The 23,905-nt window shown below is 46.9% G+C and overlaps 1 protein-coding gene across 4 annotated transcripts; it reads left to right on the forward strand.

Moving 5' to 3' along the window:
• Positions 1-732: 732 nt before the first annotated feature.
• HIPK1 (homeodomain interacting protein kinase 1) lies at positions 733-22,377 on the forward strand. 4 transcript variants are annotated; one of them, XM_057426879.1, is made up of 16 exons: positions 733-902; positions 2,076-3,153; positions 8,238-8,361; positions 10,553-10,672; positions 11,365-11,451; positions 12,026-12,210; positions 12,460-12,622; positions 12,986-13,208; positions 14,037-14,158; positions 15,524-15,658; positions 18,206-18,348; positions 18,520-18,702; positions 19,900-20,115; positions 20,411-20,649; positions 21,014-21,150; positions 21,848-22,377. In XM_057426879.1, the coding sequence occupies exons 2-16, from the start codon at positions 2,078-2,080 to the stop codon at positions 22,331-22,333; spliced, it is 3,639 nt and encodes a 1,212-aa protein (XP_057282862.1). In that variant the 5' UTR covers positions 733-902; positions 2,076-2,077; the 3' UTR covers positions 22,334-22,377. The 4 variants fall into 4 exon arrangements, with proteins under 4 accessions (XP_057282862.1, XP_057282863.1, XP_057282864.1 ...); XM_057426880.1 differs by having other exon boundaries at positions 18,209-18,348; XM_057426881.1 differs by lacking the exon at positions 15,524-15,658.
• The last annotated feature ends 1,528 nt before the right edge of the window (positions 22,378-23,905 follow it).

Genomic DNA, 23,905 nt, shown 5'->3' on the forward strand with positions numbered 1-23,905 from the left:
GATGATCAAGTCCAATCTTTACCCCAGCACTGCCAAAACCACCACTAACCCATGGCACTGGGGCAGGGACGGTGACTGCAGCCCTGCCCTGGGCAGCCTGTTCCAATGCCTGAGCACCCTCTGGGGCAGGAATTGTTCCTCAGCTCCATCTAAACCTGCCCTGGGGCAGCTTGAGGCCGTTTCCTCTTGTCCCATCCCTTGTTCCTTGGGAGCAGAGCCCAGCCCCTCCTGGCTCCATCCTCCTCTCAGGCAGTTGTAGGGAGCGATCAGGTCCCCCCTGAGCCTTCAATTCTCCACACTGAACCCCCCGGAGCCCTCAGCCCAGCCACGGATCTCCCGCTGAGCTCCGGGCCGCACGCTGCCTCTTCCGTGCTCGCTTAACGCACACCGGCCCCCACGGAGCCGCCTCCCCGCAGCCCCGAGTGCCGCCAGCTCCAAGCCGGGTTCCCCGGGACCAAGCCCGGTTCAACGGGACCCACCCCGGCCTCAGCCCCGCCGCTTCCGCTTCGGCGGCGCCGGCGCGGCCCCCCCCACTTTCCGCCGCGCAGGCGTCGCAGGGGAGGAGCGGGGTCACGTGGTGGGGCTTGGGCCGCCTGGCCGGCTCGGGGCTCGGCTGGCTCAGTCTGGCGCGGGGGTCCCGGGGCGGCGGGGCGGGAGCGCTCGGGCCCGTGGCGGCGGCGGCGGAGGCCGAGAAGGGGGGGGGGGGAGCCCGGGGTAGGGGGGAGCGCGGCGGAGCCTGGCGGCGGCGAAGCAGCGGCCTGGGGGCTCCCCCCGGCGTGCGCGGGCCGAGCGGGCCGGGCCGGCGGCCGCGGCGGGGGCTATGACGCACCCGTTGCGGGGCTCCGCACCCCCGCGTGTCCCGCAGGCAGGTCCGGCGCGCGGCTGAGAACGTCCAACCGGCGGTGAGTTCCACGGCGCGCGGCGGGGGTGGGTGGGGTGGGTGGAGTGGGTGGGGGCCGTAGTGACCCCTGACAACGGACTCCGGCCCCGAGCAGGACGCGGCCGGCGCTGCTTCCTCCGCTCCGAGGGCTCGGGGAGGCCTCTGCGGCTGCGGTTTTTCGCTCGCCGGTGGCCGGCCATGGAGGGGCCGCCCTGCCGGCGGCTTCTGTGGCGGGGCTGGGCGCCCCACCGTCCGAGGCTGTTGCTTGCACCTTGGCTGCGGGGCTTGCAGGGTCCCCCCCGACGGCGGTTTCTCAGCCGCTGGTTGCGGAGCATGGGGAGCCCGTCCGCACCGCCCCGTCTCGCCCCATCACGGCAGGACACGGAGGGCCCCCCTCGGCGGCAGTTTCTCACCCGCTGGCAGCGGGACTTGGAGGGCCCTCCCCGACGGCGGTTTCTCGCCCGCTGGTTGCAGAGCACCGAGGACCCGCCTCGACGGCCGCTTCTCACACGCTCCTGGCAGGGCACCGGTGGCCTCCTTCGGCCGCGGGTCCTCTCCCGCTGGCTGCGGGGCACCGAGGGCCCCCCTCGGCGGCGGTTTCTCGCCCGCTGGCTGCGGGGCACCGAGGGCCCCCCTCGGCGGCGGTTTCTCGCCCACTGGCTGCGGGATCTGGCCACCGGCTTGAACGAGGCGGTTGGCAGCGCGCTCCTCGTGTTCGCCCGCAAGTCGTGGCGTTCCATGTCGTTCGTCTTGCACGGAGTGCGCGGTCCCCATGGGGCGCCGTACGCCACCGCGGTCAACATCAGTACGTTCGGTTCGGTTCGGGTTTATTTGTACACTTGTAGGGAAATAGAAGCGGGGGAGGAACTTTATTTGGTGTCTTCCTGCTTCCATTCATCAGCACTGTTGTCCTATTTCATGTCAGGGTTTCTTTAGCCTTCAGAAGGCTAGATAAAGGGCTGCCTGCTTCTTATGATGTAAGCAGTGAGGTAAAATGCTGTAATTCCACTGCAGACCTTGCTCTGTGGATGCCCTTAGGATCAGCAGTTCGAAAGGCCACCTTCTTAGGTGGTAGGTACCATACGGCACTTAGAAAAACACTCCTAGTTCTGTTTCTTGTGCAGATGGAGGATCTCATTCTGTCACAGCCTGCTGCCATTGAGCAGTCCTAATGAGTTCTCCTCTCCCTTTTCAGGTATGGCCTCACAGCTGCAGGTGTTCTCCTCTCCGTCAGTATCCTCGAGTGCCTTCTGCAGTGCCAAGAAACTGAAAGTGGAGCTCTCTGTCTGGGATGTTTCAGGACAGAGCAGTAGTGACACATATTATACCCACAGCAAAAACCTCCCAGCAGCTCAAGGGCAAGCAAGCTCCTCTCATCAGGTAGCCAACTTCAGCATCCCTGCTTACGATCAGAACCTCCTGCTCCCTGCTCCTTCAGTTGAGCACGTTGCAGTGACAGCAGCTGACAGCACAGGCAGCAGTGCAACAGCGTCCTTCCAGAACAGCCAAACCCTAACACGTAGGAGCAACCTTTCTTTACTGGAACCATACCAAAAATGTGGATTAAAAAGGAAAAGTGAAGAGGTCGACAGCAACGGTAGTGTGCAGATAATTGAGGAACATCCACCTCTCATGCTGCAAAACAGACCTGCGGTGGGTGCTGCGGCCACAACCACCACGGTAACCACTAAAAGCAGCAGTTCCAGTGGTGAAGGTGATTACCAGCTGGTCCAGCATGAGATCCTGTGCTCTATGACCAACAGCTATGAGGTCTTGGAATTCCTGGGCAGAGGGACGTTTGGGCAGGTGGCAAAATGCTGGAAGCGTAGCACAAAGGAGATTGTAGCCATCAAAATCCTGAAGAACCATCCTTCTTACGCTAGGCAGGGCCAGATAGAGGTGAGCATCCTCTCTCGCTTGAGCAGTGAGAATGCTGATGAATACAACTTTGTTCGCTCCTACGAGTGCTTTCAACACAAGAATCATACATGCCTTGTATTTGAGATGCTGGAACAGAACTTATATGATTTCTTAAAGCAAAACAAATTCAGTCCATTGCCCTTGAAATACATCCGGCCAATTCTGCAGCAAGTGGCTACTGCCTTGATGAAGCTGAAGAGCTTGGGTCTGATACATGCTGACCTGAAACCAGAAAACATCATGTTGGTGGATCCTGCACGCCAGCCCTACAGAGTGAAGGTGATCGACTTCGGTTCAGCCAGCCATGTGTCTAAAGCAGTGTGCTCCACTTACTTGCAGTCACGTTATTACAGGTGAGTATTGACACAGTGCTCGCTTTCATATGCTGTGTGAGCAGAGGAAAAGCTGCTCCTGATGGTGTGCTAGGGGTTTGTTTTTGCACATAGGTAATTCTTCTGCCATTAGGCCTAATCCTACTTAAGGGGGGAGGAGGAAATGATCAGGCTCTCCAATGTTCTGCATGGTTCCTGTCCGTCCCCCCCCCCATTTGTATGTAAATAAATAGAACTTCTGCTTTGTGAGTGTGCCATCATGCAGTCCAGTACCTCCCTTTTCCCCTGTATTAGTGCAGTAAGTTTTACCCTGTTGCTAGCTTGTGGTGATGTGTCTAGTAGCAACCTGGGGAAGCAGTATGTGGCTACTAAGTAGTGAATTTTTGATAGCTTGCCATGATCTGAAACGAGTCCATTGACAGTGGTCATTTAGAAGGGAGAAAAGTCGAAAGGATTCCTGTCTTTTTGTCCTGCCTTTTTTTTATTGGTTCCATCTTTATCTGAAGCCACTTTGTGAGCACATGACTTCCTGTGTCAACCCTGGGTAAGTCATGCTTTCATGAGACCTGTAGCTCTTTTAAAACCCTCATGAGCTACATCTCTGCTTCCCCTAGGCAAATGCAGGAATGGCTTCTACCCAACTCCTAAGAATTAAAACCTATGGGCAAAAATGTCAAAACTCGGAAACTGTGCAGCATGGTTCTGTTAACAGTGTGTATTTCAATCCTGGTAGCAGTGAACTTCAATAAATGGATGCAGAAAGAACTTGTGGCATCAGAGGGATGTGAAAAGTCTGCTGTGTTAGGGTGGCTTTTGGTGGAATGCGAGCTCACTTGACACAGAACTTAACCAGTATCTAGTCCTTCCAGCTGAGACGAGACAGAGGACTCGAGACACTCCACCCCACGCCGTGTCTCTGCCCTGTTTGATGTCTTTCCCACATCCTCTGAGCTTCAGTTTAAAGCTTGTAGGCTTGGTCTGTTCATTCCTCATACTCCTTGTATTCTTGCTCCCTTTTGTTTTGAGGTTGGTTTTTTATTTACTCCCTCTTACACTGAGTACCTGTGCTTTTTCTTTCACTTGTTGCAGGCTTTTCATCCATTCCTCACGATCTTCACCCATTGGCACCAATTTTCCCTATTCTAAACTTTTGATTGTTAATTTCTGTAATGCAGTTGTCCTCTGTGTGCTGTAGCTCTGTTAAAATGCTCGCTATCTAAAATGCATTACCAGTTCTGTTGTTGCTTTAGGAGAGGCAACCACTGATCAAGAATCAGCTCTATCTGACTTGCAGCACATGTGAGCAGAGCAGTTTGGGGAGGCATATAGTGCTTTCCAGTTTCCGTATCGCTAAACCCAGATTTGGCTGAGGCAAAAGCAGCAAGGGATGATAAGTATCTGAAAGGGTTTGCTGGGAGGGAAGCTGTCTGCTTCATTTTTGTGTGCAGCACTGAACTCCCAGCCACTTCCACCTCCCTGATGCAGGGTGACTGACGCTGCCAGAAAGGCAAATAAGCAGAGAGTAGCTGGTGTTTAAGGCTGTCTGCTTGACTGAAGGCAAGAATGCTGTGATGTAGAAATCTAATATTTAGTGATATGTAATTACCTTAATGGTGGTGATTACTAAAATCCATAATCTAGGAACTGATGGAGACGGTGTACAAACCAGCTTATGGTGGGAGAACTGGATTTCTTAATCGTGTTCACAGGAGTTCCCAGTTGGATGGTTTTTTCCAGTTTAACAAAACAGTGTGGGCTGTTTGGTTCTCTGTCAGCTCTTAAGAATAACCATCATCTTCTGTGTTCGCTTTCTTGGTTTTAATACCTGTTGCTGGCGTTTATGTAACCTCTGACTCCTGTAGCAACCTCTAAACCAGCCAAGCTCGGGCACTCTAAGGTGAGTTTTCTGATATATGCACCCTGAAGGAAAAAACCTTCCTTTATTAACTATGCCCAGTGCTGCTGGAGGGCATTTTGTCCAACAGCCCTGCTCACTGCACGCTCCGACTGTGCTGCTGGCGGTTGTCAGCCTGCCTTGGCCTCCGTGAGCATCACTCAGTTGGGATGGAGCATGACTTAAAGTGAGAGCAGAAGTGCCTATGAAGTCCAAAGCCAGGCATGGACTTCTGACAGTCGTGTTTTATGCAGTGAGCAGTTTCTGTGGCAGTCCCAAGATCTACTAGGAGTAATTCCTGACCTGAGAGTATGTGCTTCCTACGTCAGGTGAGAACAGTATGGACGCTTTTGTTCTCCCTGGGGAGGATAAACAAGAGAAGGAAGCAGACAGCTTGCATTAAAACAATCCCTGGGAAGACTGATCTCCCTGCTGTCCAGAGAGGGAGGGTTACTGGTGTCCCACGGTATAAGTGCAGCATCGTATGAGTCCTGCTCACATCCCTACCTCCTGATTCCTGTAGAGGCACCTACAAATTGAAGCTGCTAAGCTGAAGGACTGAACAATCTGGGCCATGAGAAGGTGGCACTGGGTGCTGAGGGAGTGCAGGGTACACCAGTATCCCTTCCTTACCTCTCCTTTGGGCTGCATGACCCACTTCTGTCCCAGTCATGGTGATCAGTGGTGATCATGGCTTCCTAGTTGCGGTTGTGCAAGCTTCATCTTGCTATCATCCTTCACAAGGTGGAGGGCTGGAGACCCAGCTGTCAACATGGTGTGTTCTGAAATGTTTAGGTCTCTGATTTTTCCATTACTGCTGGGAATCCTCTCTCTTCAGGGACTGCCTGAGCACATTTGCCAGCTTTGGAAGTCAAGAGTTTGGCAAGCGTGTATGTGAAGAAGGACTGTTGCTCATTTCTATTTCCAAGAGCTTAAGATAGTAAAATCACTTTAATCTCTGACAGACCAGCTATGAAAGTGACCTCTGCCAGTTGTCCTGCTCAGCCTACATAAGGCCACTAATTACAGTGGTGTAAAAGGAGATGAGGGAGAGTCTGATTTATCAGCTCTGTCCTGCAATCAAAATTAAATCAGGTGGCTCTTGAGAACTTACTTAGTTTCAGGGAATAAAATGCACAGAGTTCAGCTTGCTATCATTTCAGTAATGAGGTTCCAGAATACCGAAGTTCCAGCATGTAGTTAAACACTAACAAATGTCACATCCAGCCTTTGGTGCCACTCATCTTTCTTTCCATTGGAATTTTCGGTGGGATTCTTTTAATGGACTTGTGGAGCTTTAAGCATGCTCTGCTTGCCAGTCCAAACCAAGAAAGCTTACACGTGCAATGTTCCTTATACAGCAGGTTTTTATCCTGCCTGGATTGGGAATTCCTACGTTAGCAGGATAAACAAGAGGATCGATACAGTTTGATGGTGACTGATAGACTAATGTGTGAGTGACTGTGTTGTACTTGCTGTGCTTGTGAAGAATAAAGTACTACAGAACTGGTTTCCTCGTGTTTGCGTGTGTCAGCCTAGAGGATGTTGGATCTATTCCTGCACAGTTCTTTGAAATACAGCTATTTAGCAGGACATTCAGCACTCAGATGTCAAATAATTACCGTATTTGCATAATCATTTTCTGTTTTCATGTAAGTGAAACCATTGCAAAGCTGGCTGCTGTCGGGGATAGACAGGGTGGGAACAGATCAATGACAGGGAGAGCGAGTCTTCACTTAGATTATCTGTTATTCTCATTACTAAGGGTGCATCATGGCTCTGTTTTGGGGGGCTCAGGCATAATAGAGCCTCCTTTCTTTAAAGGTGAATGATAGGGAAGAGCTATGGGCTCACTGCAGCAAACAGCTGGTTCAACCATCTTTTCTTGCTAGATCTTGTGCTTTCTCAGGGGCAGCTGTGTGTTTGTGCTGTTGCTAATGGTAATGGTGTAGTCTCCTAAAACAAAAGCTGTATTTGTGTCACCACGACACAGCGTGAGTAATTGGAGAGTCACTTCTTGCCATGTACAAACAGAGCTACGCTCAGGTGGAACAGTTGAGGAAGGCGAGTGGAGGATCTGCTGACACCTGTGCATTGTGCAAGCCCTGTTCTTTACAACTCTGTAGAAAGAGCAGAACTGGTTCCAGAGCCTTTATTTCTGTTAAAAACACAGAAATTTGTGGGTTTTATTTTGTAAGAAATTTCTGTTTCAAACCCAGAAACATCCACGCTGTACACAAGGAATGCCCCACAAACTGGGGGATGCTCCCTGAGTCATGACCAGAAAACAGGACTCGTCTCTCTTCCTTTGCGCTTGTACTGGTGATGCATGAAGGAGATCAAGGGTTTTGTGTTTCCTGTACTTTCCAGAGTAAATTCCCACACCAGCTCACACAGGGGGTTTTGCAGCACTTGGGTTTGATGGTCTATGCAAATGTATGACCAGCATTTAGCCTGGCAGGATGGCATTGGTTTGTTTGAGCTTGTGTGTAGGTGAAGAGTTGTACTAAAGCATCCTTTTGTTTTATGAGTCAGTGCCAGACAAAAATCTCCCTGAAATCCCAGCCTGTTGCAGGAGCAAACCCTGCTTGGAGTTTAGTTTTTTCCATCCCCTTCTCCTAAAGGCTAGGCCAGGCAGGTAAGTTTTGCATTAGGCGTGGTTCAGTGCACACAAACCTGTAATACAACCTTGCGAAGCCATCGCAACCTCCAGCTGTGTTGCTCTCCATCCATTTTAAAGTGGAAACTCCAAACAAACCCTGGGTGGAAACCTGCTGCTAGAAACAAGAGCAGCTGTCTGAAGTGAGGTGACTTGCTCTGCAGATGCTGTTCTTTTCCAGGTGGAAGCAGGCAGCCTCCTGCAGCTGGGATCTGGAGACCTTCCTCTGGGAAAAGTCATTCTTTTGCCAGAGCTTTTGTTGTCAATGCTCTTAGGCCAGGTTGTGTGCTGTAACTTCATAGCACTGTTGTGTAGAGGCTACCTAGGAGCTGGAGGGCACCACGGCAATAAAGCGAACCCAGCTGTGCCACTAAGTCCTAAAAAGGTTGGGATCTGTTAGGCCACTGGAGGAAAACATCTGCTTTAAAGTGAAATCGCTTGGTTTCACAGGGATTCACTTGTGCTCGGGGGAGAAAAGGAGGGGTGTTATCCAGGGGAAAGAACTGCCTGCTTTCAGAGTCAAGGACTTTGCTTTTTCTTTCTTTTCAACAGAGCTCCTGAGATCATACTGGGTTTGCCATTCTGTGAAGCTATTGACATGTGGTCGCTGGGCTGTGTGATAGCTGAGCTGTTTCTGGGCTGGCCTCTGTATCCAGGAGCATCTGAGTACGATCAGGTGAGAGCACATGGCAGAGGTGGGGATGTTCAAATGGAACTGCAGTGATCTGTCATTGGACCCTCTGAAGCCAATGTGTCCTACATCAAATTTCATCTGGTACACATCGCTGTTGTCTGACATCTTAAGTTCATTTTCCCTCTGTGATACTCCCTTTGTCTGGTTCTGTCTTACAGAGAACCAAAGAGTTCTGTGTGGTTTGACTTGAGTTGCATGTCGTTATCCGATACATAGAGTGAATTTATACTTAACCCCCTGGCTTCCAAACCCAAAAGCTGTTGAAATCCCTTCCAGTCCCAAGCAGAAGTGAGGTGTGTGTACCCTGGCTTGAAACACCCTCTGTAATTTCACCATGAGGGCAGTTTTTCCATGTGGAGACAGAGCAAGCCAATCATTCCTGTTCTGTTAATACCTACAGCAGACCTCATCTTTAATGCTAAGTGTGAGCTCCAAGCTGTCTCTGAAATAAAAGGGCAAGAGTCTGAAAGGGCATCTTTAACTAATTAGGTCTTTCCATGGGTACATAGCATTATTACCTGGGCTAGTCAGTTGCCTTTAAAAGGGCAACGAAGCCTATATGACAAGTTTTTGGAGGGTAAGTTTTCCACTCTGGTTTTTATGGTGGTGTCTTATTAAAGTGCTTGGTATAGTTGTGATAAAACACATTAGAATTTAGTAAGGTTGAGAACTTGGGTTCTGTCTTCCCAGCACTGCAGATTTCCAAAGGAAACACAGTGGTACCTTAATAAGCAGAATGAGTTAGAAAAAACCTGAGGTAGGGCATGGTGGTTTCCTTGCACACAGAGTTGTGTGTAATTCTGAGAAGCTTATCTAGTCATGGAGGTGGGTGGGGAGGAGGTGCTTTTTCCATTGCTTAATAGCCAGGATTTTGCAGTCCTTTGAGGCAGGCTGAGGTGTGACTTCGTGTCCTTGCTTTTGATGACTTGAATTGCCCTTGAAAACTTAGGGTGATTTGCTTCCATGAGGTTCTGCAGGGGCAAGTGGAAGTTCAGGCAGAAGTTGTGAATGGACTTCTCCAGGAATGGAATGAAACCCATCCATGGGCTGGGCTGGGATTCACAATCCCTATTTTAAACACACTTTGCACAGCTGAAGAGTTATATATTCCAAAACTAACAAACCTCTTAGCTGAGCTGTATAAAAGGTAGTCACCTGCAGATGCTTCAGATCAACACTGGCAGAAAATGAGTCCATGAATTCATGTGGCTCACTAGTCATAACCGTGAGTTAAGTGCCCTGTGATTTTCAGCTGGTTTTGATGCAGTGGAATAGCAGATTTGCAAAGAAGAAATGAGACGTGCTAAAGGACCTGTAACTGATGGTTATTGGGGGGGGGGTCCCTTAGACTTTTAAATAGACTCCTTTGAGTGGATAGTTGTGACAAAGGCAATGTTCAGTGAGAAAAGTGACATCTTGGAAAGCAAATACCATGAGAAATTGGGCAACATTTGGAATGTTTCAGAAAGCTGATTATTATGCTTTTTCATAATGGCTATTTTCTTTCCTTTTGGGCATACCTTTGTCTTTGGAAACTCTTTACCGGGGTCTTATTGATGCTGTCACAAATACTCAGGGGCATTTTCCAGAGCTCTGAGCCATTTTTTGGCTACGTATCAGCTCTACTAAATGGTTTTGAGGCCAGAAGAATCTGATTGCGCTGAAGGTTTGGTCTTGGCTTGGACAGTGAGAGCTTTACCCTGACATTATCCTGGAATCGTGTGCCTAGGCTCTCTGTAGCCAGTCACAGCAATGTTGCTTGGATACTTATGCCTTTAATTATATACACGTACGTGATAACTGCTGTGGTATTTTCTCTCAAAATGTGTGCTTTTTACATTGCTGATGCAAAAGCCTATTGGTGTTATTTTCTCCAGGTCTCCAAAGCTTGGAGTCTTGTAAAGTCTAAAGCTTACAGCTCGCATATACTCGGGCAAAAAATAAGAAAGATGTATTCAAAACCTAAAATTTCTGCATATAATACGATTCAAAAAGTTAAGTGTCCCTATAAAGGCTTGAGATAGTCCCTTTGATTTTGTAGTTTCGGTTTCTTGGGTATTCTTTCTTTACAGGTAATTCCGTGTTTGCTGTGAACAAATCCAGCTGATGGTTGCTCTGTTGGGTCCAAGTTCTTTCTATGGGGAGTCCTCATTCTTGCAATCTTCTTTCCTAGATCCGTTATATTTCACAGACTCAAGGCTTGCCAGCGGAGTATCTTCTCAGTGCGGGAACGAAAACAAGCAGGTTCTTTAACAGAGATCCGAATTTGGGATACCCACTGTGGAGGCTAAAGGTTTGTGTGCTTCGCATCGCTGATTCTGGTCTGTTCATCGAGGACTTGATTTCAATTCACACCAAGGTTTAGTGTGCCATGAAATCAGTCTGAGTGGAGATTGGATTTGAAACGCTGTTCAAGTACAGCTGATCTGGGTGTTTCATTTTAGAGACTACAGACCTGGTACTGGTCTAACAATAGCAGCTGTGCATGATAGTACCAGCAAAGAGTGGGTGTTAAAGTAATTGAGATAATGGTTACTTATTATGGCCTGCTCATTCTTGGTGAAGTATGTCATCTTGTTGTCATCTCCTAACAATACAGAGAGTAAAATACAGAGTTTTTCATGGTGGTCTTACTTTAACAGAAATCTATTTGTGTACTGGCAGAGGGCAGGAGAAAAATCAGATATATGCTTGGTTTGCCTTGAAAGCTGAGCAGCAAAAGGAAGAGGGTTTAAAATACTTATAGCTTCTTCTCTTCCTAAGTCAGAAATCTTCAGTTCTTCTGGCTACTGCACTGTCAGCTTTGCAATGAATGATCTTTCCAGATGAGGAAATGAGAACCCAGGGCTGGTTTGGTTTGGCCTCCTGGCACGTGATTTATCTTAATGCAGGCAAAAGGTCCCCTGGCTTTGCTCTTTACTTGCAGCTTTCTCTTCATCGATACGCAGTGTTTCAGTTTATATTAACAAATGCTTTCTTTTATAGACCCCGGAAGAACATGAGTTGGAGACAGCAATAAAATCAAAAGAAGCTCGGAAATATATATTCAACTGTTTGGATGATATGGCGCAGGTAGGTGGAGGTCTTGTAGCACACAGATACTGTCATATCAATTGCATACATCATTGGGATCTAAAAATGAGTCTTCTGTGCCGGAGCTGTCCTGTTCCAGCTGCTGTTGAGAACACCAGTGCAGGTTTGCCATGGTGCCAGTTTGCATCAGAAGTCACTGTATTAAAGACACGAGGCCTTGAATCTTAAATGTGTTGGTCTCAGTTTTCGGTTGCTTTTGTAGCAATTACATCTGTGCAGAGAATGCAGAATCTTGTCATTCTGATTCACTAGCCCCTTACAGCCCTGCCCATAGAAAGAGGGGCATATTGCCAGGCAGTGGAGAAGGAGTCCTGGTTGCTATCTATTGAACAGACCAACTTCACATTAAGATGAGAATTCCATGCATTAAGTTTGACTCCTTTTATAGGATGAGCAAGAGAAAGGTTGGTTGGTAGAGCTGTGCTACCTAAAACTGATATGCTGGCTAAGAGATAGAAATGCTTCATAAATATTAGTGTGATGTGAAGTTACCGAATCCTTGGGTAGCAGTTAATTTGATGTTGGTGTGACCTGCTCTCATCTTATTTTCAAGGTGAATATGTCTACAGACTTAGAAGGAACTGACATGTTGGCAGAGAAGGCTGACCGAAGGGAATACATTGATTTGTTGAAGAAAATGTTGACAATTGATGCAGATAAGAGAATTACTCCACTGAAGACTTTGAACCATAATTTTGTTACAATGGCCCATCTCCTGGATTTCCCACACAGTAATCAGTAAGTTCCCTTAGATTTCTTTTCTGCTTTCTGTCAGTGCTGTTTTCTGCAGTTTCTGGCTGATCTGAAAAAAGCACTGGCATGGATAAGGAGTGGAATGTTCATAAGATTCCTTTTTGTGGTTTAGGACATTCTTTGTTACCCCCAGAAACTAAACCTAAAGGCACATGCATTAGGCTGGGAATGTCTCGTGTCTCTCTTGGCCTGTTTTTACATATCTAATACTGTCCTCCTATCATTCTGTTTCAGTGTGAAATCCTGCTTCCAGAATATGGAGATCTGCAAGAGAAGAGTTAATATGTACGATACAGTGAACCAGATTAAGAGCCCATTCACAACTCATGTTGCTCCTAATACAAGCACAAATCTCACAATGAGCTTTAACAACCAGCTCAATACAGTCCACAACCAGGTATGGATCTTTGAGCCGTTTTATACTAATCAAAGAAACGGCATAGTCTAATTCCATGCTTTCAGGCCAAATCCTGCAAAACACTAAATTGGTGTCTAGAATTTGTAGTCTTGAATTTTAGTTTTCCAAATCTCAGGCCAAGGCAGTCTGTTTCTTCCATTTGATCCCATTTGCCTGTCAGTTCAGCAGTGTAAGTAAAGTTGGTGCAGTTCATGTTTTTTCCCCTATGTTGTCTTGTGCCTTTTACCTGAATCCTTTTCCTGGTGCTTGGTTCATGATGCAGTAGTGATGGTTCCTGTTGTTTGTTTTATAACAAGTAGAAATGATGAATCCAATGTTTTCTTTTCCTTTTTTTATTCCTAGGCCAGCGTATTGGCTTCCAACTCTACTGCAGCTGCTACTCTTTCCCTGGCAAACTCGGATGTGTCACTGCTCAACTATCAGTCTGCTCTGTATCCATCATCTGCAGCACCAGTTGCAGGAGTAGCACAACAGAGTGTTTCCCTGCAACCTGGAACCACCCAGATCTGCACGCAGACTGACCCATTCCAGCAAACGTTCATTGTTTGTCCCCCTGCTTTTCAAAGTAAGTGGAAAAAACCCTTTGTGTGAGACTGTTAAGTAGGAATTGGAAGGTTTAATTTGTACTGGATGGATAAAGTACAGCAGACTGCCCTGTGAATGCCTCAAATGTAAGTGCAGAATCAGGTCAGGCGTGTGTAGACAATTCAGTTCTCTTCCAGGTCATGCTTGAGCAGGTGACAGTATCTTGCCTGCCTAGGCTGCAGTCTTCATCTGGTCGCTGAACCAGTTTTTCCCCCCAAACTGAACACAGCAGCATTCCACAGAAAGCAGTGAAGAGAGGAGCCAGAGCTATGTGAATATAGGAAAGCGTTGTGTGTCAGGAGTGAATATCTCCTGTTGAATCTCAGTTCACAAGCACCCGTGCAGTGGTGTAGTTTGCTAGCAACACATTGTTGCAGGTTGCAGATAAGTGAGGTTAGCAAAGCCTAGCCGAGTCCTGAAAGTTCTGTATTTATGCTTAGATCTGCATTGTGTTATTATGGAGGGGTTTATAGGACATGAGAACTGATCACTGATAGTGTAAGGTTTGAACTTGGTCTCAAGGAACATAGCATTAGGTATCTGTGTTCCTGAAGGCAAGACTATGAATATGGCTAGAGCCAAGCTTTTGAGGACTGGTTGTCCATACTTGTGCATTGGCATACTGGGACTGTAGAGGTATTTACTTCAGCTGGGCTTTTATTAGTATGCTTTTGTCAAAGGGAATGGCTTTTCCTTCTCTTCCTCTGACCCTGTCTTCCACCCTTGTCTGGTAGGGATTTGATTTTGGAAAGAAACTAAAAAGAAATAATAAAGCTGCTCAGCACTGATGTGTTCTTGTCCTCCACAGCTGGACTTCAGGCAACTACAAAGCATTCTGGCTTCCCAGTAAGGATGGAGAATGCTGTCCCAATTGTACCGCAAGCACCTGCAGCACAGCCACTGCAGATCCAGTCTGGTGTTCTCACACAGGTAAAAACCCAACCAACCAAACCCCATAAAGTTCACTGCAATTCCTCCCACCATCCAGGAGAACCTGGCTGCTCCCTTGGTGCTGGGATGAATGCAGGGGGTCCTCAGAACACTCCAACAGGTTAAGTGTAGGTCAATTCTAAGACAGCGTTTTGGTGGTTTTTTTCCTGAAATATTGAAAGTCAAATTTATTTTATAGAATCTATTTTAGGAGCTTGATTTAATAATGAGAATAAGTGTGGAGTTTTCAGCAGCTGAAAACAGGCTGCTGTTCAAATGTCATCTTCAAATCAGCAAAATGATTTTTGGCTCCTCCTCATTGTTAATGTGACTTCGTGTAGCTGTTTCATACCTGTTTCTGTTTACAGTTTAAACAATATGGGATAGGAAAATGCACAAATAATTACAAGAAAATGCTGTTTTCACATCAGTGATGTGTTGTAAATTAAAGCAATTTTATATGCCAAAAGTACTGCTTTAATATATAGGGAGTGCCCAGTGAGTCCCAGGTTTTATTCAGTGACAAATTGTAATTGCCTTTATATTGAAGTGCACGTTTTATTTATCTGCATAGGTTTAGCTCCTGCTGACATTAACACAGACTTCATTAGTTTTACTCTCCAGGCAGTGTATTGTGCTTACTGACCTACTTGCAGAGGAGTAAGTTTTAGATTGTTCAGTCCAAATGATTTTGGTGTCATTCTGTGATCTCTGGTTTGTTTAGCGTAATAATACAGGTAATGGTACCCAAAAAGCAGAATACACTTGAAGGAGGCCCATCTGAATCCAAACCCTGCTTTTCCTGAGCCTGCAAATTGAATGCTAAGAATCTAGTTTTAATTAGACATTTGATATACTAATATGTGTCTTGGTAGTTTCATTGCAGATAACTTTGCTCTTCCATGATGCAAAAGACCTGTTGTGCCTTCTGTTAAATTCCTTAGCTTATATTTTCCCACAAGTACTGTATGTGAATTGTGAATTTGGAGGGATGATAGTAAATGTGTCCTGCCAGGGGTGCGGTTTGTGTTATGGCTAGTGCAGTGCACAGAGTGTAACTTGCTCTCTGGGACCCAGCAAAATGTTAATAGCTGAACACTATCTTTACTTTTTAACTGTGTCATCGGAGAAATCCTGTTCCCAAATTCCCTGTTCCTTGTGTTCCCCCCCCCAGGGACATGTAAGTGCTTAGAGGAAACATGCCCAGAGAGTCTGGGTGTTGGTTCCACTGCATCCATTAATTCTGGAGCCTGCTCAAGCCCCATAGAATGCCAGTGAGGTGAAACCTTCTCTGGCCCTATTGCTGAACCCGCTTAATCCTGCCTCAGTACGTGTGTTTCACTCACTGCCTGATCTACATTGCAGGGAAGCTGTACACCACTAATGGTAGCAACTCTTCATCCTCAAGTAGCCACCATCACGCCGCAGTATGCGGTCCCCTTTACTCTGAACTGCGCAGCCGGCCGGCCAGCGCTAGTAGAACAGACGGCTGCAGTACTGGTAATTGCCTCCCTTGATTGTGTTCACTAACTGAGTTTTTGTTTTAACTTCGACTTGCAGAGGGCATGGAAGCATGTGCCATCTTGTGGCTGTGTTCTTGCTACATCTTAATGTCTTGTTGTTTTCCTCCCCAACATTGCTGAAGCACTGTCTGACTCTGACGTTTAGTGTGGCTCTGTAAAGAATCCAGATCCATTGACAATTGCTTTTGCTAGCTTAGCATTATAAAGCTCTTCTAAGCTATACTGTAGAAGAGTTACAATTGTTCTTGTTCTTCGCTTACTCTCCTATCTTTGTCTTTTGATTGTTGAATACAAAGGAATCAGCCTTTAGCTTGACTCTGCTACAGGTACCTGGATGGCCAGAATTTGAACTACTTGGCAAGTTAGCTACTTATTTTGTTTTCAAGATCTGTAAAGCTGCTTTGCATGTAGAAACGTTTCAGGTCATTAAGCACAGGCTAAAAACTCTATAATGACAGCAAATTCTTTAATGTATTGCTTCAGCAGTCCATTTCTCTGAGCTTCTGTTGAACATTGACAGTAATTTTCTGGCCTTTTGTTATTTATAGCCAATCGCAGGTAGCTTGCTTCATCCAGATAAAGATACTATTCTCCACAGATGCTTTCAGTTCGTATGTATTTCTTGGTTGAAATTAAAGGTGAGCTCTAGTATCCAAAGTGGCACAGCAAGCTTTTAGGCTATTTGGAACAATTTCTTAAAAGGTTGGGGGAAAGAGAAGAAACACATCTTTAAGAAGTGTGTGTATCCAAAATTGTCCTCTTCTGTATTCATTTGGCACCTGCATCAGAACAACTTTGCAAGTGCCACAAAGAAGTCATTGTCAAACTCCAGAATCAGATAAGTGAAGCTTATGAAAACATTGCAGTGCACTTAAGTGCTGGTATCCTCACATGTCTTTCAAAGCACATTCCATTATGTGACCCATGTTGTTTTTTGTGGCTTTCAGTAGTAGTTTGAGTGTCATTTTCTTCCAAGAGGGAGACATCTGCTGAAGTGGGATTTGCTTGAGTCATACCTGCATTGAAATGAAAACCCACTCGTTTGAGTTCTTGTGAACCAACTTAACTGCTCCCTGTTGCTGAGGATGGGAAGGCAGGAGAGTGGCGTTCTCCCGGGTCACAGCTCTGAGCTGAACAGACCCAGGGCTGGCTCCCTTTTCCTCCTTGTGAATTTTGACTGCTGAAAAGGCTGCAGTCTGGGCTCTGTAAACAGCAAGGGGTGACCGTAGCAGAGCTTGGGACACAAGTGACTTGTTAGTGATGTTATCAACAGCGTATTTGGGCCTCTGATTCAACAGGCAAATTCTATTCTCCCGTGTGTGTGTGCAGTGGACTTGGCATTCAACTCCCCTGTACAGCAGTGGAGATCAGAGCCAGCTCTCTCCAGACTATGAGCCTGGATTCTGAGTTTCTCTGGAGGACTTTCCTATTTCTGTTTGGATTCTGGGAGCCTTTGGCGTGATTTTGCTCACCTTTAGTGCTTCCGACCCTTCTCCCTCGCTGCTTCCCCTGAGTTTGCATTAGCCATTTGCTAAGCTTTGCGTATTTTTGTCCTTCCTCTGTCAAAGCAGTTCGTCGCTTGGAAGGCCCGATTTCTGCCTCTCATTGGGAATTTATATCTTGCTGTATTAAACTCTCTGCTTTGTCTTGTGCAGGTGTTGGCTTTTGGAAAGACGCATGGTGTGACTTTAACATATTTCTCTTTATTTTTAATGTGGTTATTATTGTTATTATTATTATTCCGCTTACATTGGCAGAGGTTTTAGCAGCTCTCTGCTTTGAAGGCTTCTTGTTTGGAACTGGTATTTGTAGTAAGTGGATCTGTTACTTGCAGAAGTACTTCATTTAAAGCAGCAGGTTTATGGGTTTGCAGCGGAAACTGCAAGACAGAGAGCCGTAGAGCTTCCAAATCATAGAACTGCCAAATTTACTTGGGGTTTTGGGTTTGGTGTCGTTTCCCCCCCTGAAAAAAAACTGCTTTTTGTCAATTTGGACTGGAACATTGATAATATTGATGAATCAACAGCATCTTCCACATACATCCCTTTCGATTAAATACTTCGGTTGAAGCGGGGTGCATTCCCAGGTACCACCACTGCCTCAGCTCTCTCAGTGTGAGCCCTCTAAGGCAGAAAACCAAGAAAGGACCAAATTGGTTTCGTATTTTGGAATCCTTCTGCAGAGCAGCATGTGTAAACTCACATGCAGAAGGCCCGAGTCCTCGCGCTGCATCTGACAGTACAACATATGGCTGCATTGTGCAGTATTCTGCCCAATGTTAACCCGCTTTTCCCCAGGTGACATCTGTGATACAAAAGCTTAGCAAAGCATTAGGGGAAGCTGCTTGCTCTGGTTTTCTTGGTCTCTTGCTGTACTGAGACCTTTTGAGAGAGCGCAAGTGTCGTGCCATTGTCTCTGCAAGCGAACAATCTACACGAGTGTGTTTATTGCTTGGAACACATCTCTTCCTCCCAGTCGGAGCTGAAGTCTAGTGAACCCGTGTGTCTTCTTTGTTGTCTTGCAGCAGGCCTGGCCTGGGGGAACCCAGCAGATTCTGCTTCCTTCCACCTGGCAGCAGCTCCCAGGGGTTGCTTTGCACAACTCCGTTCAGCCAGCGGCCGTGATTCCGGAGACCATCAGCGGCAGCCAGCAGTTGGCTGACTGGAGGTAGGGAACACACAGGGTTCAATTCTGTGCCAAACGGGAATACGTGGTGTCCTGGGATAGCACAGAATTCCTCCCTTCCCTTCCGAGTCGTGCAGGGGCTCGGTGCAGCTTGCTCTTCCTGCAGTGTAGTCATGGAATCTGGGGTTGTTCTTGTTTTTTTTCCCGCTCCAGGAATGCGCATTCCCATGGAAATCAGTACAGCACTCTCATGCAGCAGCCATCGCTACTGACCAACCATGTGACATTAGCCACAGCACAGCCTCTGAGCGTTGGAGTTACTCATGTTGTTAGGCAGCAGCAGAGCAGCAATGCTCCAGCAAAGAAGAACAAGCAGCCAGCACCAAGCGCGGCCAAGTAAGGCTTCCTTTTCCAGTCCTAGAAAGATGTGGGTGTATTTGTGGATGTCGTGGTTTAAGCCCAGCTGGTAACTCAGAGCCATACAGGTACTTGCTCACTCCTCCTCCTTTTTTCCCCCCCAGCTCCTGGCATGGATGGGGAGGAGGATGAAAAGAATGCAAATCCCATGGGCTGAGATAAGAACAGTCCAGTAACTAAAGTATAATACAAACTGCTACCACCACCACTAACAGTAATGATGCTAAGGGAAATAATAAGGGGAGAGAATATAAAATGAAAAGGGAAGGAAAGAAAATAAAACCAATAACCCAAGTGATGCCCAATACAATTGCTCACCACCCACTGACTGATACCCGACCCAACCCGAGCAAGTGATCTGGGCCTTCCAGGTCACTCCCCCCAGTTTTCTATGCTGGGCATATGGATATGATATGGATATCATATGAGATATGGAATACCCCTCTGGCTAGTTAGGGTCAGGGGTCCTGTCTCTCCCTCCCAGCTTCTTGTGCCCCTCACTGGCAGAGCATGAGAGATCGCAGAGTCGTTGATCAGGGTAGGTGGTACTGAGCAACAGCTAAACCATTGGTGTGTTACCAGCATTGTGCTCAGAGTAAAGCCAGAGCACAGCAGTGCACCCCATACTAGGAAGGAGAAACATAACTGTTACATCTGAACCCAGGACAGTGGAGGTTGCCTTTGTGATGTGAAAAACTGATCTTCTGATCACAAAGGCATCCTCTAATCGTATAACTTTTAATGTGCTATAGTTGCTTTTAAAGATGTGGTGGAAAAAGTGTCTGTACTGTAATCAGTGATATAAATGGTACCAACTTCCGTGAGAGTGCAAGGAACGTAGTTGACCAAGTGCTTTACTGTACTGATCAAAGGGGAGTTTCTTACACACTGGGGGTGTGTTGGTGCCATAGCAATACAAGTGATACAGTTGGCATCTGTTGAACAAGGGGTGGCAGGTTTCTGGCAGTGTTTGGATGATGCTCTTCAGAGCATCACTGTGTTGGTCCCTGGAGTTGGACCAACTCTCCTGTATGAGTGTACTAAGGTTCTCTTTGTGCTTTTCAAGATGTTTCTTCTTGTATGTGTGCTCCAGCCTGCCGGATCCTGCCTGTTCTCAGTGCTGGTTTGTCCCAGCCTGCCCACATGTAGCTGAATGTTGCTCTGGTTTTCCTTCAGGCCCAGCTCAACCGTAGAGACTGTGCCCTCCCAGGTTTACTCGCTCATTGGCAGCAGTCCTCTGCGCTCCACCTCCTCCTCTTCCAATGTGCTCATCCTAGTGCCAGAGCAGCACCAGCCCATCGTGATCCCAGACACTCCAAGCCCGCCTGTCAGTGTCATCACCATTCGCAGTGACACTGATGAAGAAGAGGACAGCAAGTACAAACCTGCCAGGTAGGAAGTCTCTTTAAGCAGCCAGTACTGATTTGTCCTGATCTGAACCCAGGCATCAAGGATTGTGGAAAACACTCCATGCAAAGCCCTGGCTCCAGGCTAAGAAGCACTGCCTGAGACAGAGAAGTCTGTGTCATGTTTGCTGTGCTCTTTGGGTCTCTAGTTAATCAGAATTCCAGCTGACAAGGAGGGAGGGTATGACATCCCAGAGGGAGATTTCCTGTATCTTGTGGGAAAAGCTAGAATATTTCCCATCTGTTTTTTATTTGACTGGTTTTTGTTTTCTTTCCTGCAGTTTGAGCATGAAGCAGAGGTCCAATGTCATCAGCTACGTTACTGTTAATGACTCCCCTGATTCTGACTCCTCCCTGAACAGCCCTTATGCCATAGACACACTTGCCTCTCTGGAGAGCACAGGCGGTGCCCTGGAGCTACCCACTAGAGAGGCAGCTGACAGCTCCAGCTCTCGGAATATCATTGTGCCACCACTGAAGACACAGCTCAGTGACTGCGTCGTAGCTACCCAAGTGTCAGGTAGGTTTTTGCCATGGCTCAGCTGCTGCATTATCCCTGCCACCTTTGTCCTTGAAGTTTTAGACTATCTGCGTTGGGTCTTCAGCAGCTTTAGGTTTCACAGCTGCTGTTCTGAGAGTGCAAGCCTTGGTCTGTTTTCAGTTTCATTGATAGATTTCCCTTTTACATATGTTTGGCTTTTCACATTTAGAAAGACATGTAAATATTCCTGCTTATTTCTTGTATGGTCAGATTTTTAAATCATAATTGAAGGAAAGGCTTTGTTACGAGGATAGTCCCATTATGTTCTTTGGTTGCCTAAGCTGGTTAGACAGGGCACAGCACTTAAGAGGGAAGAATGGACTAAGCTTTTGTAATCTTTCAGGCATCCTGAGCAGTACCAGTAAGACCAAGCCAGTGGCCTCCATGAGCGGGCAATCATCAGGATGCTGTATAACACCTACTGGGTACCGCTCACATCGCGTGGTAACAAACGGTGTGCAGCCTCTCAATCTCAGCCAGGTAAGCACCGTGTGACTTCTGCTGACCTTTGAACATGATGCTTTAGAAACACTGTGCTGTATGGCAGGGAGAATCAGCTTCAAAGAACTGAGGGGAACAGTTCCCTGAAGCTGATGCTGTCTTGTAGGTGTGCAAGGTAAAGTCTTTAGGGGGTATAGGTGAAGTTTCTCAAGGCAAAGAATTCTTTTATTAAGGCTGGACCTTGTGTCTCAAACTAACAACTAGCACCTGACTTCCCTTGAAACTTTGAGATTAGTTTCAGTTCAGTTTGTGTCACTCCTCTTGATCTTTTGAGTCAAACTGCAGTAGCCATTTAGAAGAGAGGAAGTGTTACGGTATGGGAGCAAGATGGGCTTTGCACTAAAATGACTGCACTCACGCTGAGGTGCCGAAGAAGGGATGTGTGAGGAGCTCAAGGGCTGGGTCAGTCTTAGAACCTGCCTGTGCTTGTACAGCTGTGTTGTGCTGTACCCCAGATATGGCAGTTTGATCCCGTTGTAGAGGAGAAGTGTAACCTTTGTCTTGGAGAAGCTGCAGTAACCCTTCTCAAATCTGAGGGGTTTGCAGAGCTGGGAAGGGGGGATCCTCAGAAGCATCAGTCTTGCAGCTAGATCAGAGGTGTTGATCAGAAGGCTCTGGCTGACCCTTCCATGCTCACCTTCTGAGCCACTAACCTTATTTTTCCTTCTCCTTACAGAACCAGCAAACAACAGTGCTGGCCTCCCAGGAGAGAAGTGGAAATGCTGTCCCACGTAGGCAGCAAGCTTATGTGGCACCCCTTGCATCGACTATTTCTCAGGCTCCCTATGCGTTCCAGCACAGCAGCCCAGTGCATCCCCACCTTGCAGCAGCAACAGCAAGTGCACATCTGTCCAGCCAGCCACATATGTACACTTATGCTCCAACCACTGCTGCAACCCTGGGCTCCACCACCTCCATTGCCCACCTCTTCTCTCCTCAGGGCTCCTCACGGCACACCACATACGCTGCCCATCCCAGCACGCTTGTCCACCAGGTCCCTGTGAGCGTTGGTCCGAGCCTGCTGACGTCTGCAAATGTTCCACCTGCCCAGTACCAACCCCAATTTGCTCCCCAGTCCTATATTGGTGCTTCCAGAGGATCTACTATTTACACTGGATATCCGCTGAGCCCAACGAAGATCAACCAGTACTCATACTTGTAGTTCCCCAGAAGCAATGGGCTGGGGGTGTTGCAGAAGAAATTTTGATGAACCTGGTAATGGCTGTCTGGCTTTTTATTTCTCGTTTCTCCGTGTTTTGTTCCTTCTTTGGTTTGCGTGTGTGTTGTTCAAAACCCAGCTCTAGCGAGTTCAGTCCCTGACTGAACAGCATGCTTTGTCACCAGACCGTTAGCGTTAGCGGACTTGGTTAGTGTTACCAACCCTAATTCAGTATTGCTAACACTAACACGCAGCTTTTAAGCTTTTATTTACTTTTATTTTAATAGATGCTTTTAAAAGCTTCGTGGTCCCATTTACATAAAGTTGTTGCGTTGCGCGACTCCGAAGGGCAGAGAACATCCATGTCCCGGCAGACAGACCCTGAGGACGATTTTTAACAGGTTATATCTTAGCAGCTTAACACAAACCCATCGTTGCACTCAGACTGCCGCGCACGTTGATGTGCCGGAGCAGTTTGAAAGCCAAGCGTCGCCGTTTTAACGTTTGTTCTCTCATTCACGCTGTCTCTCACACCATCCTTGGTTCTGCAAAAGCCATTTCCGTGTTCCTGTCAATGTGTTTTGTTTACCGCTCTGCTTTGTTTAAGGACCGGTCAAGGCAGCTGCCTCCTGTAGCGATGTTACATATTCAGGAGTCCATGTAAACTCTGAAACCCCTTTTGTGTTCTTGACGATTAAGGTGTCTCCATAAACCCGGCTGCATTCTCATTGCCTTCATCACACGATTCTGTTTCTCAACCTGTATGCAAGCTCTCACTGTGTAACAGAACGCAGCAGCTTTGTCGGGATGCTGCCATCTTCAGCCGAGACCGAACAGCGCAGCACGGCTCTAAACTTGGGTTTCTCTTAACTTAGGAGATGCTGGCCCTAGACTGGAGCTGGATTCCTTCACAGAAGCACAGGGCTTTGCTTTGTTCTGTTTTTCTTAAGCCTCGCGTGATGCGTTGAGGAGGGAGTTGAATTTGACATGCACCGAAACATCACTGTATTGATGTGTACAGCTTTTTATACTCCTGGATATGTCAACAGCTACTTTAAAGCACTCTTAATAAGACTTGTATACAGTACATGCATGTAGGAATTGCAAAAAAACCACAAAAAAGAGAGAAAGAAAAAGGAAAAAAAACAAGGAAAAAAATCCAGATTTTAAAGTTTATTACTGAATTTAAAACTATTTTAGAAGTTTTGTATTGGTGGTGTTTTAATATTTTACATAAAATGAAATATGTACATATTGATTAGAAAAATATAACGAGCAAAACTTCCTGCTAACCCCAAATGTTCTGTCTTTGTAATCAAAATGTGTAGTGATTATACTTGAATTCTGTACTTAGTGTTTGTCTAATTCTTAAACGTTCCTGGGGATGGAGTTTGATGTATCCTTTGTATTTAAACCAAAATGAATTGATTCATGTTGGAATGTATGTGATATAATGCAATGGTTAGAGCTCATCACTGTAGCACTGAGAGAGGAGTAGAGCTTCATGAGAGACAAGGATACCTTCTGATTTGTTTTGCACAGGTATGTGTGATGAAGAGTTGTTTGGTGTGTCCC

This window comes from Pezoporus wallicus, unplaced genomic scaffold (genome assembly GCF_028554395.1).
Source record: "Pezoporus wallicus isolate ANWC-B61680 ecotype Strahan unplaced genomic scaffold, APGP_CSIRO_Pwel_v1 contig_11646, whole genome shotgun sequence".
Lineage (NCBI taxonomy): Eukaryota > Metazoa > Chordata > Aves > Psittaciformes > Psittacidae > Pezoporus > Pezoporus wallicus.